Genomic DNA, 11827 nt, shown 5'->3' with positions numbered 1-11827 from the left:
ACTGATAAGAACAAAGGGGTAAAACGGTCAATTTATATCATTATTGGAAAAAATAAAATTTGAAGACTCCGACCTGCCGGAATCGAACCAGCGACCTAAAGATTGTCTGCTAACACTACAGTCTTCCGCTCTACCAACTGAGCTAAGGTCGGTTACTGATTATAACCCCAGACTAAAAATATTTAATCTAAACAGGTCTTAATTAGTTGTGACAAACCAAACACTAATGACAACTCATAACCATTATTAGCTAAGACCTGCTTAGATTGACGTTCCAAAACCTTTGACACTAAACGAAAGCAACAGAATATATTCAAACTTTCAACAACCTCAGAAGTTGATCTCACGTCTCTCTGCAAAGAATTTTCCAGTCACCGCCTCTTCAGAAAGAACCAGGGTAAGCCAAACTCCGGTATCAGCTGCATCTTCAGGTGGCATATTTCCGGCGTAACCAGTCATCGCAGTCTTCACCCAACCAGGACAAAAGCTGTTAACATAAATCTTCTCTTCCTCTCCTCTTCTTGAAAGTTCTTTTGCCAAAAGTCTTGTGTAAGCATTCACGGCAAGCTTAGACATGGAGTAGTCGGTGAATGTCTGAGGCCACCCTCCTGATTCCCAAGTTCCATCTTTTACTTGGTTGATGAATTCAGAGACAGTTCTGTCTATAAGTTCCTCGGTCAGCAAAATCTGGATTGCTTAACTGATCTCTCAACTCTACATTTGCAAGTCTCTGCAATTCGTACGGATCATATAATGGCATGAGATTTACAAGATTTTCCTCTAACAAAAATTTTAAGTATTAACAGCGAAAGAGTTACTTACATTACGTCTTCCGTTAACTCTACCTAGCCGCGAACTAACGTTAACAATACGAGCGCCATAAGGAGATGGTCTCATCAATGGTATCATAGCTTTTGTCATGTTTTTGGTTCCTAAGTAGTTAGTAGATATAACTGTCTCAGCAAATTCAACCGAATTATCTGAGCCGAGATTGTAGTTGACACCTGCATTGTTCACCTGAAACATACAGTGTAACACAAAAAAATGTGTATAAATCAATCAAGGTAAACAGACGAATGATTCTCTACGGACTACGATAACGAATCGATAAAGAGGATCTTACGAGAATATCTAAACCTCCAAATGTTTCCTTAATCCAGCAACCAAACTCTCTAATGTACAAAGCGTCCGTGACATCAAGCTGATGAAAATCAATCTTGAGACCTTGTTCTTGGTCCCTCAAGGATTTAACTGCTTCAAGGCCAACATCCACGTTTCTGGCTGTAAGAACAACCGTCAATCCATGACCTGCAAGCTGTCTTGCAATCTCGAGTCCAATTCCGCGGTTTGAACCGGTCACCACTGCTACATTTTCACAAGAACACCACCTAAAATTCTCACAAGTCACAAAAATCAAGAAGAGGGCTTCAAAGGCACAGACTTTAATTTTCAGTTTCTCCAAATCTATATAAGTACCAAGAATGCTAATTCAATCTGCTCAATACTCATTAAACAATGCTGTGAGCCTGAGACTATCGCGAGAGTAAGTAAATGACGATACAAAGCAGCCGAAGGATTGGAGAAATTAGGTTGGAGTATTGATTCATTACCTGTTGTGGTCAGAGTAAGGGATCGCTCGAAGGAGAGAGATCTCCTGCATCCTCTTCTCTCTTCTTTCCCGCGCTTTCTCCTTGTTCGTCATCGTCTTTAACTTACTCCGTCGCCCTCCTCCGTCCCTGGTGGTGTTGGGTGTACCGTTTGTCCTAGTCGTGCCCGTAGGGAAATCAAATTTCGTCATGAGGACCTTCAACTTTTATCAATACCCCATATTAGCCCAAATACTTTTAGGTGGTCCAACTCTAACCCAAATCCAATGTTAACCAAAGATCTCATATTTTAAATACAGTACTTTACTCAAATCAAGTAGTATTGGTTCTCTATATTTATAATCTCTTCATTAAAAGAGTTGTAAATCATTGGTTATCATATTTTTTTTAATGTATATACTCTATACTAAAAGAGTTTTAAATCAAGTGTTATCAATTAAAGTCCAATGTTATCCATATTGTTTGGTAGATTTTCACAAATTTTTTCCATTACTTGAAAAGATTTCAATTGACTTTTAAACTGATTCCATATGTATAGCAATCAAAAAACAACTTTGCTAACTTGAGATTTCACTATTCTATTTTATTTTTAACTTTCACGTCAACAAAGAAATACACGTACGTGAGTGACGTTACGTCTTTATTTTCTTATCTATCTTAAATTAGATTTCCGTTTCTCCTTCATTTTGAGACTAAATTAACTAATTAAGTAATTATGTTGGTTTTTATTGTGGGTTTGATGTAAGAAAGATTACTCTAACCGGGTTACCGATGAAGGAGGAAAATAAAAACCGGGTTTGTGACGACAGTGAGGACGTCACTGGGTTACTCGTGTCAGGTAATAACGAAGCTCGCGTCCTTTACGTCTCTGCGCTTATGGTGCACACCACAATTTTTCGTAATTCCAACAAGACATTTTTTTGGTTAATGTTAAATTTATACCAATAAAAAAGGTCTACATTTTATAATGGAAACCCAAAAACACGCTAAACTCTAGAAAAAGAGAATAATGGAACAGTTAAAAAAATATATATATTGAGTTTAAGTCAAATTTAAAACTTGGCGAGAGATACAACCAAAATAAAAACTAAGTAGAGAGTCAATAGAGGGATCCTCCGGCGAGAAGTAAATGAGACAATTGCGCATGGTGCGGTCAATGAGAATCCTGGTAGCGGAGACGGATGTTTGTGAAGCTGAGAAGATTCGGTGATTCCGCTCCTTCCAGATCATGTAAATTGCAACTTGCAAGAGGAGCTTGAGAATTTTGCTGGCATAGAGAAGTGGGGACGACTGAACAGTGAGCACCCAACCGGTTGCCGCCGAAAGCGAAGATGGAGGCTTCGGCGAAATACTCCCCGCAAGATCAACCCATATAGCCTTTGAGTACTCGCAGTCAAAGAACAAGTGAGCATGAGAGTCCAGACCCGACTCACAGAGGACACAGGATAAAGGGACATTCATTCCCCATGTCCTGAGTCTATCTCTAGTCGTGAGCCTACCTTGCATCGCGAGCCACTGAATGAAGGAGAACCGGGGAACGGATTCCTTGAACCAAACAGTTTTGTACCAAGGCATGGTCGGCGCTCTCTCGTATTTATTGCCATGTACCACGAGTGGAGAAAGTGTTCGAGAAGGTACATGATGGTTGCCTCCATTGAAAGAAGTCCTGACCTCTTCCGGGGGAAGGAGGGACGATAGTAGACAAGCAAATCTGGAGTTGCTCAGCTTGGGAAGATCTAGCACTTGGAAAGAACCATTGCCCGTCACGCGTAGCTTCATAGACTGAAGCTTCCTGGCGGATACGCAGCTCACGAGGACCCATAGGACCAAAAAGATCAATGAAGGGCCCTAGATTGGTCAAGGAGTCGTACCAGAACAGAGCATTGAGCCTGTTCCTGACTTGACACCTAAGAAGTTCCTTCAGAGTGGGTTTAATTTCAATCAGCTTCCTAACATTCCAAGAGAGAAGAGGAGAGATATCCATAAGCCAATAGCTCCTCCTCCCAAAGATGTTATGATCCAACCACCGAACCCATAGAGACCCTGACCGTGAGAAAAGATACCACACTTTCTTCAACCTGAACACAGCAGCAAAGTCCTCAAGCGACCGAATACCCAGACCCCCTTCCTACTTTGTTTTGCAGATATCTTTCCAGGCAACGCGCGCCTCTCTGGCCGAATCCGTGGCATTCTTCCAAAGAAAAGCAGAGCACATGGAATCAACCTTCTTATAGAAACCTTTGGGAAAGACAAACACTTGACTCCAAAAGGTAACCTTCCCATATATAACTGAAACAATCAGCCGTATCTTACCAGCATAAGAGAGGTACTTCGCAGTCCACGAGTGGAGATGGGTTGTTATCTTCTCCAAGAAAAGCTGTAAGGACGCCATTGTAAGCTTTGTAGGGCTTAGAGGAAGACCCAGGTAACGTGTTGGGAACTGACCAAGTCTAACACCGATTAGACTGGATAACGCTGATGCTTCTAACTCATCAAAACCACCTAAGAAGAGCTCTGACTTCGCTGGGTTCATATCCAAACCTGACAGTTGACAGAACTGCTAAAAAATGCCAGTAATCCCAAGCAAAGATTGGTCAGCTCCATCAGAGAAAACAAGGAGATCATCAACAAATGTCAGGTGAGTTAGTTGTGGAGAGAGACACAACGGATGTGCAGAGAACACGCCCTCCACTAAACCCTGATCTAGCATACGAGAAAGCACCTCCATGACCATTATGAAAAGATACAGAGAAATGCAATCTCCCTGCCTTAAACCCTGCCTCCCTTCAAAGAAACCCGTGAGCTCACCATTAATAGAAATCGAAAACCTTGGCGTAGATATGATAAATAGAGAGATAACTCTCGAATTGCACTTCATTCATTCCTAAAGCGGGAAAACGTCAGTCATCTCTGTTTTATCCAAATTCTTACCCACGTAAACCTCTGTCTCTCTCTCTCTTTTATCTATATCATCTTTGTTTCTTTTGTGTTTTGATTTTGCAATTGAATCTTGGTTTTGGGATATCGAATTGGACTCCAGATGATAGTTCCCGAGTGGATACGTTGAATCTCCTGGTTAAGTTAGGGTTCAAGTGGTTTTGATAGTTTAATGCCAATCAAAATCAAACGAAGTTAGGTTTAGAGTGTTTTGAGATACTTTAATGATAGAGATTGATGAAAGTTTAGAAATGGAAGAATTGTATATTGACTCTCATGAGAATAGAGTTACAATATACAAGCATATATATAGGAATATCATTTAACCTACTTTCCTAACTAGTGAGATCATATAGAATATTTACAAATCATTCACATAATTATAGTAGATTTACATATCTTCTAGATATTCTCTTATATTTAATCCCATGTTTATGATTTTTACCAGCTAAATCACGTTACTACTTACCTCTCTATTTATATGATCTTCAAACAGGGGAGATAATATGGCTCGTTACCGCAAGAGATCGTTAATCTTGTTCTTAGCTCTTGCTCTGCTCGCATCATCGAGCCAAGGCTTTCTACGGACAGAGAATAAGATAAAATCTGCAGTCTTTTTATCACCAAAACTGGCGATGAATCCTGGTTCTGTTTCAGATGCTTACTTCTTCGACATCGATTTCCCAAGAGGGCATATCGGCCTCAAAAGTTTCGATGCTGAAGTAGTTGACGAAGCGGGCAACCCCGTCCCTCTGCATGAGACATATGTCCACCACTGGGTTGTAAAACCTTACTATGTGCGTAAAGGTTCCTCTACGCTTCCACAGCAAGAAATGTTTAAGAAGCAGGGAGTTTCAAGTCAAGATCCCGGAAGCAATCTCGATTCGAGATCGTCGGATATTATTTTTGTCAACAACGGAGGGTTGTGCAGGAGTAGACTCAGACACTACTACGGGTTAGGATCAGAAACCCGCAAAACCTCAACGTATCTTCCTGATCCTTACGCAGTTGAAATCGATAATCCTCAGGAGAGACCTGATGGTTATGAATTCAAATGGCTTCTCAACCTTCACGCAATAGACACGAGAGGTGTGGAAGACAGGAAAGGATGCATAGAATGTGTTTGTTATCTCTATAATGTAACCGTTGGTGAGTACGGTCGTGCTATAAATCCTGGATACAAAGGAGGTTTATACTGCTGCTACGATAAGACTCAATGTCTGGTGAAGAGCGGATTTGACAACGGGAAGAAAACAAGAAATCTGTATTTGAAGTATACCTTGAGATGGGTTGATTGGGACAACACGGTTTTGCCCGCTAAAGTTTATATGCTCGATGTTACAGATTCTTGGAAAAAATCAGAGGGATCAACAGGAGATATCCAAGAACATAATTGCCATGTCAGTAAAAAATTTCCCTATCTGCTTAGTTCTGTTACTTGGAGTTCATTATCTAATAATTTAGGGTCTTTTGTGCTTTTTCAGGTAGAATACGAGGTGAAACCGTGCACAACCAGTGGCGATGGATGCATTGATGTTAAGAAAAAGAGCTTAATGATGCCATTTGATGGGTATATTGTCTACGGCGTAGCTCACCAACACGCGGGTGGTATCGGTGCTGCTCTGTACCGAGAGGTAACGTAACCTGATTTAGTTTAAGCTAGCTACAGCAAAAACGAAAAGATTGAAAACATTTTTGTATTGAATTGAGACGACTTTTGTGTTTGTGGATATCAGACCGGTGAAGGAATATGTACTTCGATGGCTAAGTATGGCAATGGAGTTGAACCTGGAAACGAAGCTGGTTACATTGTTGGAATGACGTCTTGTAATCCTGCTGATCCAGTGAAAGTGAGCTATGGAGAGACATTGACTTTAGAGGTTAACTACAGTAGTGCCGTTGGTCATACCGGAGTTATGGGAATCTTTTACATGATCGTTGCTCAGCAGTTGCCTGAACCAGAGAGCTCCTTGCCTAATCTTTTTCAGGTAACTAACTACCGGCCGGTACTCAATATTGGTTTAATTCAAACCAGTTTCAATACATATAATGTTTGGGAGATATTGCCATACTGACGTTAATGGATATGTTACTTCCTTGTAGGCACCTGTGAGAAGCGTGAGCTTTTTAGCATATTTGGCCGTGACGGTGGTGGTGGCGGTAGTGGTTCTAATAGCCGCCGTGATATACAGGAGACAGAACCGGGAAGATGGTTACCAATCTCTTACTACTTGAATAAAAGAGTGAACCATCACGATCGAACTACATATGAAAGTGAAGTATGTTTGTATACGAAGAAATAAAATAAAAGATAATTATTTTGTTGTCATCTTCCTTTGATGTGATGTGATATTATTTCTGTAACAGTTGGAGCATCATGTCTTTTAAAATACAATGATATTATTTGTAATTTAGTTTAATTGTTCCTTGTTGAACTTCGCCTTTTTAAGTTACGTCACCTATATATGGATATGTAGATTATACCTACAAAGAACAAATTACATATCTTATCCTTTTCAACAACAATCTCCAGAGTTTATCTTGACATGGCAAATGAACAAACATATCTAGGCGTTTGCACTTTTAGTATATATAAAGAAACAGTAAGAAAAAGAACATAATTAGGCATATTAATTTGAGACAACGTGCACCAACCTAACCAAACAATTATACTTTGAATTGTGGCCTAAAAAAATGGTATATGGTTAGTGGCTTTGGCCATTTTACCTATTTTTTTCTCTAGGTCAGCACGGCTTAAGTGCTAACACACGTAAATAAGAATAAGTACAACCCAACAAACCAACGTCAAAAGCCAAACTAAACCGGAGAACTGAAACAGAGGTAAAAGGAGAACCAACAACAACACCCTATAGCCGTATTAATGGTTTTCTGTTCTCATTTGGGATTGGGAGATTCGATTGGATAAAAATGTATGGGCCCTTATAATGGTAACGTGGAAACTAAAAAAGAAAAACGTGGAAGTAATAATAACCAATCAGAATTCGACGACATCTGATATTTTAATTTTCCTGTCTTTCTTTTGGTCTTTTTAATTATTATTTCGGTCGTTTATTAACCATCACACATTATAAATATCTTCTGGCAGTTGGGTGGATAAAAAACCGAAATCCAAAAAAGCAAACCGAAATAAATGGTTTGGTTTGGTTATAGTTAAGTCTAAAAATCCGTTTGATTTTTATTTTAATTAACCATTTGGTTTAGGTTTGGTCTGGTTAAAAACCGTAAAACCAAATGATTTTTTTGTTTTTTTTAAAAATTTTAGGATAATTAGATATAATTAGTTTCTCCAACTTATAAATTTATATTATATAACAATATCAATAATTTTTTTTATTGGGCTTATAGTTATTGATCTCCAAGTTTTTTTTTTGGTTTTTTTTTTCCTGGTTTTCTTTTCAATAGCTTTTACTTTTTAAAAGTTTAAATTTCAATTAAGTATTTGAGTTTACAAGATTATATTTGAATTCTACTTTTTTTTTAATTATGTTTAGGTTTTACTTTTATGCTTATTTTTTTATTATGTAAACTATCTATTTAAAATTTTAAAGTATGGAATAACCGTTAAAAATCGGGACCAAACCGAAACCAAACCAAACCATGATACGTATGGTTTTTATATGGTTTCATTTTTGATAAAACCGAAAAACTCATAAACCGAAAAAACTGAACCGTAATCAAACCGAATTACATATGGTTTCTATATGGTTCAATTTTTATAAAACCAAAAAAATTGTAAACCGAAAAAACCAAACCAAAACCAAACAAAAAAACCGAACGCCCACCCTACCGGCACGACAATAACAATTGAAAGAGGAAAATGAACCCCCGGGGTCTGTGACGACGTGAGCACATGATCATTTGTTACTTGTTAGTACACGTGTTAGGTAACAGCTGATGCTGGCGTCCTTCCATTTTTTTTTTTAATATATATATATATATATATATATATATATATATATATATATATATTACGTCTCTGTGATTACTGAGCACAATTTGTTATACTCACATCACATGATATAATAAATAGATATAACTCTCGAATTCGTTTTTCTTCTTCTTCATTGGGCGAGACACTTCATTAATTACAAGCGGGAAAGTCTTCTCTGTTTTTATCCGTTTCGTACCCAGGCACGTAAACCTCTCTTTATTTCTCATCTTTGTTTCTATCTTTGTTTCCTGTAATTGATTTCACGGTCAAGTTTTTTTTGTTTGGGTTTTGGTTGGAAAGATTGTTCCGAGTGGATACGTTCGAATTTTAAAAAGTCATATTTATGTCTGTGTCTCTGTTTATGGATGGTCTGAAACCAGGGGTTTCAATTTCTGATTTTTCGTGTTCGAGTTTTAATTTTAATTCAGGATGATCTGAAATATTAGCTTCCCATTTACATGTATTTTGAGTCATGGGTTGCTGGAAAGTTTTTAAATTTTGGGGTCTCTTTTATACAAGCAACCATGTATCTTCTAATTACCTAAGTAGGGTTCAAGTGGTTTTGATAGTTTGGTTCCAAAAAAGTTAGGTTTAGAGTTCGAGATACTTTATCAGTTTATCCAATGTTTACTTACCACTCTATTTATATGATCTTGAAACAGAGGATAATGGCTCGTTACCACAGGAGATCCCTGATCTTGTTCTTAATTCTTGCTCTGCTCGCATTAACCACATCACCGAGCCAAGGCTTTCTAGGTACCGAGAATAAGATAAAATCTGCAGTCTTTCTCTCACCAAAACTGGTGACGAGTCCTGGATCAGTTTCAAATTCTTACTTCTTCGACATGGATTTCCCAAGAGGGCATATCGGCCTCAAAGGTTTCGATGCTGAGTTAGTTGACGAAGCGGGCAAACCCGTCCCTTTACACGAGACATATCTCCACCATTGGAATGTCTATCCTTACTATGCGCGTAAAGGTTCTTCTAAGCTTCCACGTCAAGAAATGTTTAAGAATCACGGGTTTTCAAGGAAAGATCCCGAAACCAGTCTTGATTCGACATCGGATATTATTATAGCTAAAAACGGAGGGTTGTGCATGAGTACACTCATATACTACTTTGGGTCAGCATCTGAAACCCGCCATACCTCCTCGTATATTCCTGATCCTTACGCGATTGAAATCGACAATCCTGAGGAAAGACCTGATGGCTATGAATTTAAATGGCATCTTAACGTTCACGCAATAGACACCAGAGGTGTGGAAGACAAGAGAGGTTGCTTAGAATGTCTGTGTGATCTCTATAATGTAACAGTCGATGAGTACGGTCGTGCTTTAAGACCCGGATACAAAGGAGGTTTAGCTTGCTGCTATGATAAGACTCAATGTCGGGTGAAAAGCGGATTTGACAATGGGGAGAAAACAAGAAATTTGTATTTGAAGTATACCTTGAGATGGGTTGATTGGGACAACACTGTTTTGCCCGCTAAAGTTTATGTTTTCGATGTTACAGATTCTTGGAAAAGATCAGTAGGAGATAGCCAAGAACATAATTGCCATGTCAGTAAGAACTTTCCTATCTGCTTGATCCTGTTACTTGGACTTCACTCTCTAACAATTTTAGGGTATTTGTGCATTTTCAGGTGGAATACGAGGTGAAACCGTGCAAAAGCAATGGCGATGGATGCATTGATGTTAAGAAAAATAGCTTCATGATGCCATTTAGTGGGTATATTATCTACGGCGTAGCTCACCAACACGTGGGTGGTATCCGTGCTGCTCTGTACCGAGAGGTAACTAGATCTGGTTTAGTTTAAGGCTACTTCAAAAATCGAAAAGATTGAAAACATATTTGAGACTCTTGTGTTTGTGGATCAGAACGGTGAAGGAATATGTACCTCGATGCCTAAGTATGGGAATGGAGTTGAACCTGGAAACGAAGCTGGTTACGTTGTTGGAATGACCTCTTGTTATCCTGCTGATCCAGTGAAAGTGAGCTATGGAGAGACATTGAGTTTGGAGGTTAATTACAGTAGTGTCGTTGGTCATACCGGAGTTATGGGACTTTTTTACATCCTCGTTGCTCAGCAGTTGCCTGAACCAGAAAGCTCCTTGCCTAATCTTTTTCAGGTATAACCCACCCGGACTCGTTACTGAATATCGGTTTACGTCAAACCGGTTTCAGTACACATACTGTTTGGGAGATATTGTGCCATGTGATTACTATACTGACGTTAGTAAATACGCCACTTCCTTGTAGGCACATGCGGAAAGCGTGAGCGTTTTAGCATTTTTGGCTGTGACTGTGTTGGTGGCGGTAGTGGTTCTAATAGCCGCCGTTGTATACAGAAGACAGAACCGGGAAGATGGTTACCAATCTTTAAGTACATGAAAAAAGAGTAAAACCATGTGGACTACGAAAATTAAATCACAAATAAAAGAATATTTTGTTGTCTTGATGTTATTCCTGAAACAGTTACTACTTGGCTTTGTCAAAGACATAACATTCACACAAATAATGCAGAAAGTTTTCTTAACAACTACGTACAATACAACAGAATGTTACTATTGTTGTTGTCTCAATGCAAACAAAGCAGCCGAACAATTGGAAAAATTAGGTTAAGAACAATTCATACCTATTGGCTATAGTGGTTCAGAGTAAGGGATCGTTCCGCAGGAGAGAGATCTCCTGCATTCTCTCCCGCGCTTTCTCCTTGTTCGTCATCGTCTTTCTCCCCGTCCCCCTCGCTCTCGTCCCTGGTGTTTGGGTGTACCGTTTTGTCATAGTCCTGCCCGCAGGAAATCAAATTCGTCATGAGGACCGTCAGCTTTTATCAATATTGCATATTAGCCCAATATCTTTTAGTAAAACTATTTAAATCCATCTAACAAAAAGTTGTAAAATTCAAATCTTTAAATTGAGTAGGTTCGTTGCTGTCAGCAAAAAAAAATAAATAAATAAATAAAAATTGAGTAGGTTCATCGTACCCTAACTGAATATTGGTTTAAATCAAACTGGTTTCAATACATACATATAATGTTTGGGAGATATTGCCATGTGATTATTTTACTGACGTTAGTATATGTTACTTCCGTATAGGTACCTGGGAGATATTGCCATGTGATTATTTTGTTGTCATCTTCCTCTTATGTGATGTTATTTCTGAAACATTTTTGTACTTGGCTTTGTCAAAGACATCACATTCACACGATATTTCATGTCTTAATTGTAAAAAAGAAAAATTTATAAATGTCGAACTAATTAATAGAAATCAACATTCTATTAAATCCTCCTCTAACATTCTTTGGTTTAATACCCCTTCGTGGCTTCC

General features: G+C 38.6%; 4 protein-coding genes, 1 non-coding gene and 1 pseudogene across 7 annotated transcripts; 2 read left to right on the top strand and 4 right to left on the bottom strand.

Annotated features, from left to right (window-relative positions):
• Window positions 1-67: 67 nt before the first annotated feature.
• On the bottom strand, window positions 68-152 carry TRNAY-GUA (transfer RNA tyrosine (anticodon GUA)). Its single transcript is given in 2 exon segments — window positions 68-103; window positions 116-152. It is a non-coding gene; the product is annotated as a tRNA-Tyr (tRNA).
• Window positions 153-202: 50 nt separating this feature from the next.
• On the bottom strand, window positions 203-1839 carry LOC104726776 (short-chain dehydrogenase/reductase 2-like; annotated as a pseudogene). Its single transcript, XR_015572228.1, has 4 exons — window positions 1611-1839; window positions 1124-1388; window positions 823-1017; window positions 203-730 (listed from the first exon to the last, which is right to left on the bottom strand). The product of XR_015572228.1 is annotated as a short-chain dehydrogenase/reductase 2-like (transcript).
• Window positions 1840-2648: 809 nt separating this feature from the next.
• LOC147935584 (uncharacterized) lies at window positions 2649-3182 on the bottom strand. The gene has a single exon (XM_087473061.1). The coding sequence runs from the start codon at window positions 3180-3182 to the stop codon at window positions 2649-2651; it is 534 nt and encodes a 177-aa protein (XP_087329187.1).
• Window positions 3183-3201: 19 nt separating this feature from the next.
• Window positions 3202-4140, bottom strand: LOC147935583 (uncharacterized). The gene is made up of 2 exons (XM_087473060.1): window positions 3740-4140; window positions 3202-3685 (listed from the first exon to the last, which is right to left on the bottom strand). The coding sequence occupies exons 1-2, from the start codon at window positions 4138-4140 to the stop codon at window positions 3202-3204; spliced, it is 885 nt and encodes a 294-aa protein (XP_087329186.1).
• A 640-nt stretch (window positions 4141-4780) lies between these two features.
• LOC104726771 (uncharacterized) lies at window positions 4781-6993 on the top strand. Its single transcript, XM_010445709.3, has 4 exons — window positions 4781-5944; window positions 6029-6178; window positions 6281-6532; window positions 6648-6993. Exons 1-4 carry the CDS (start codon window positions 5051-5053, stop codon window positions 6777-6779), a joined length of 1428 nt encoding a protein of 475 aa, XP_010444011.2. The 5' UTR covers window positions 4781-5050; the 3' UTR covers window positions 6780-6993.
• Window positions 6994-8530: 1537 nt separating this feature from the next.
• Window positions 8531-11032, top strand: LOC104726772 (uncharacterized). Of its 2 annotated transcripts, XM_087475840.1 has the most exons (5): window positions 8531-8696; window positions 9159-10055; window positions 10139-10288; window positions 10374-10625; window positions 10756-11032. In XM_087475840.1, exons 2-5 carry the CDS (start codon window positions 9165-9167, stop codon window positions 10885-10887), a joined length of 1425 nt encoding a protein of 474 aa, XP_087331966.1. In that variant the 5' UTR covers window positions 8531-8696; window positions 9159-9164; the 3' UTR covers window positions 10888-11032. The 2 variants fall into 2 exon arrangements, with proteins under 2 accessions (XP_087331966.1, XP_087331965.1); XM_087475839.1 differs by lacking the exon at window positions 8531-8696 and having other exon boundaries at window positions 9129-10055.
• Window positions 11033-11827: the final 795 nt, after the last annotated feature.

Source organism: Camelina sativa, chromosome 11 (assembly GCF_030686135.1).
Source record: "Camelina sativa cultivar CO46 ecotype springtype chromosome 11, ASM3068613v1".
Classification (NCBI taxonomy): Eukaryota; Viridiplantae; Streptophyta; class Magnoliopsida; order Brassicales; family Brassicaceae; genus Camelina; species Camelina sativa.
The sequence above is the reverse complement of the archived record's forward strand: the minus strand, read 5'-3'. Positions and strand labels throughout refer to the sequence as shown.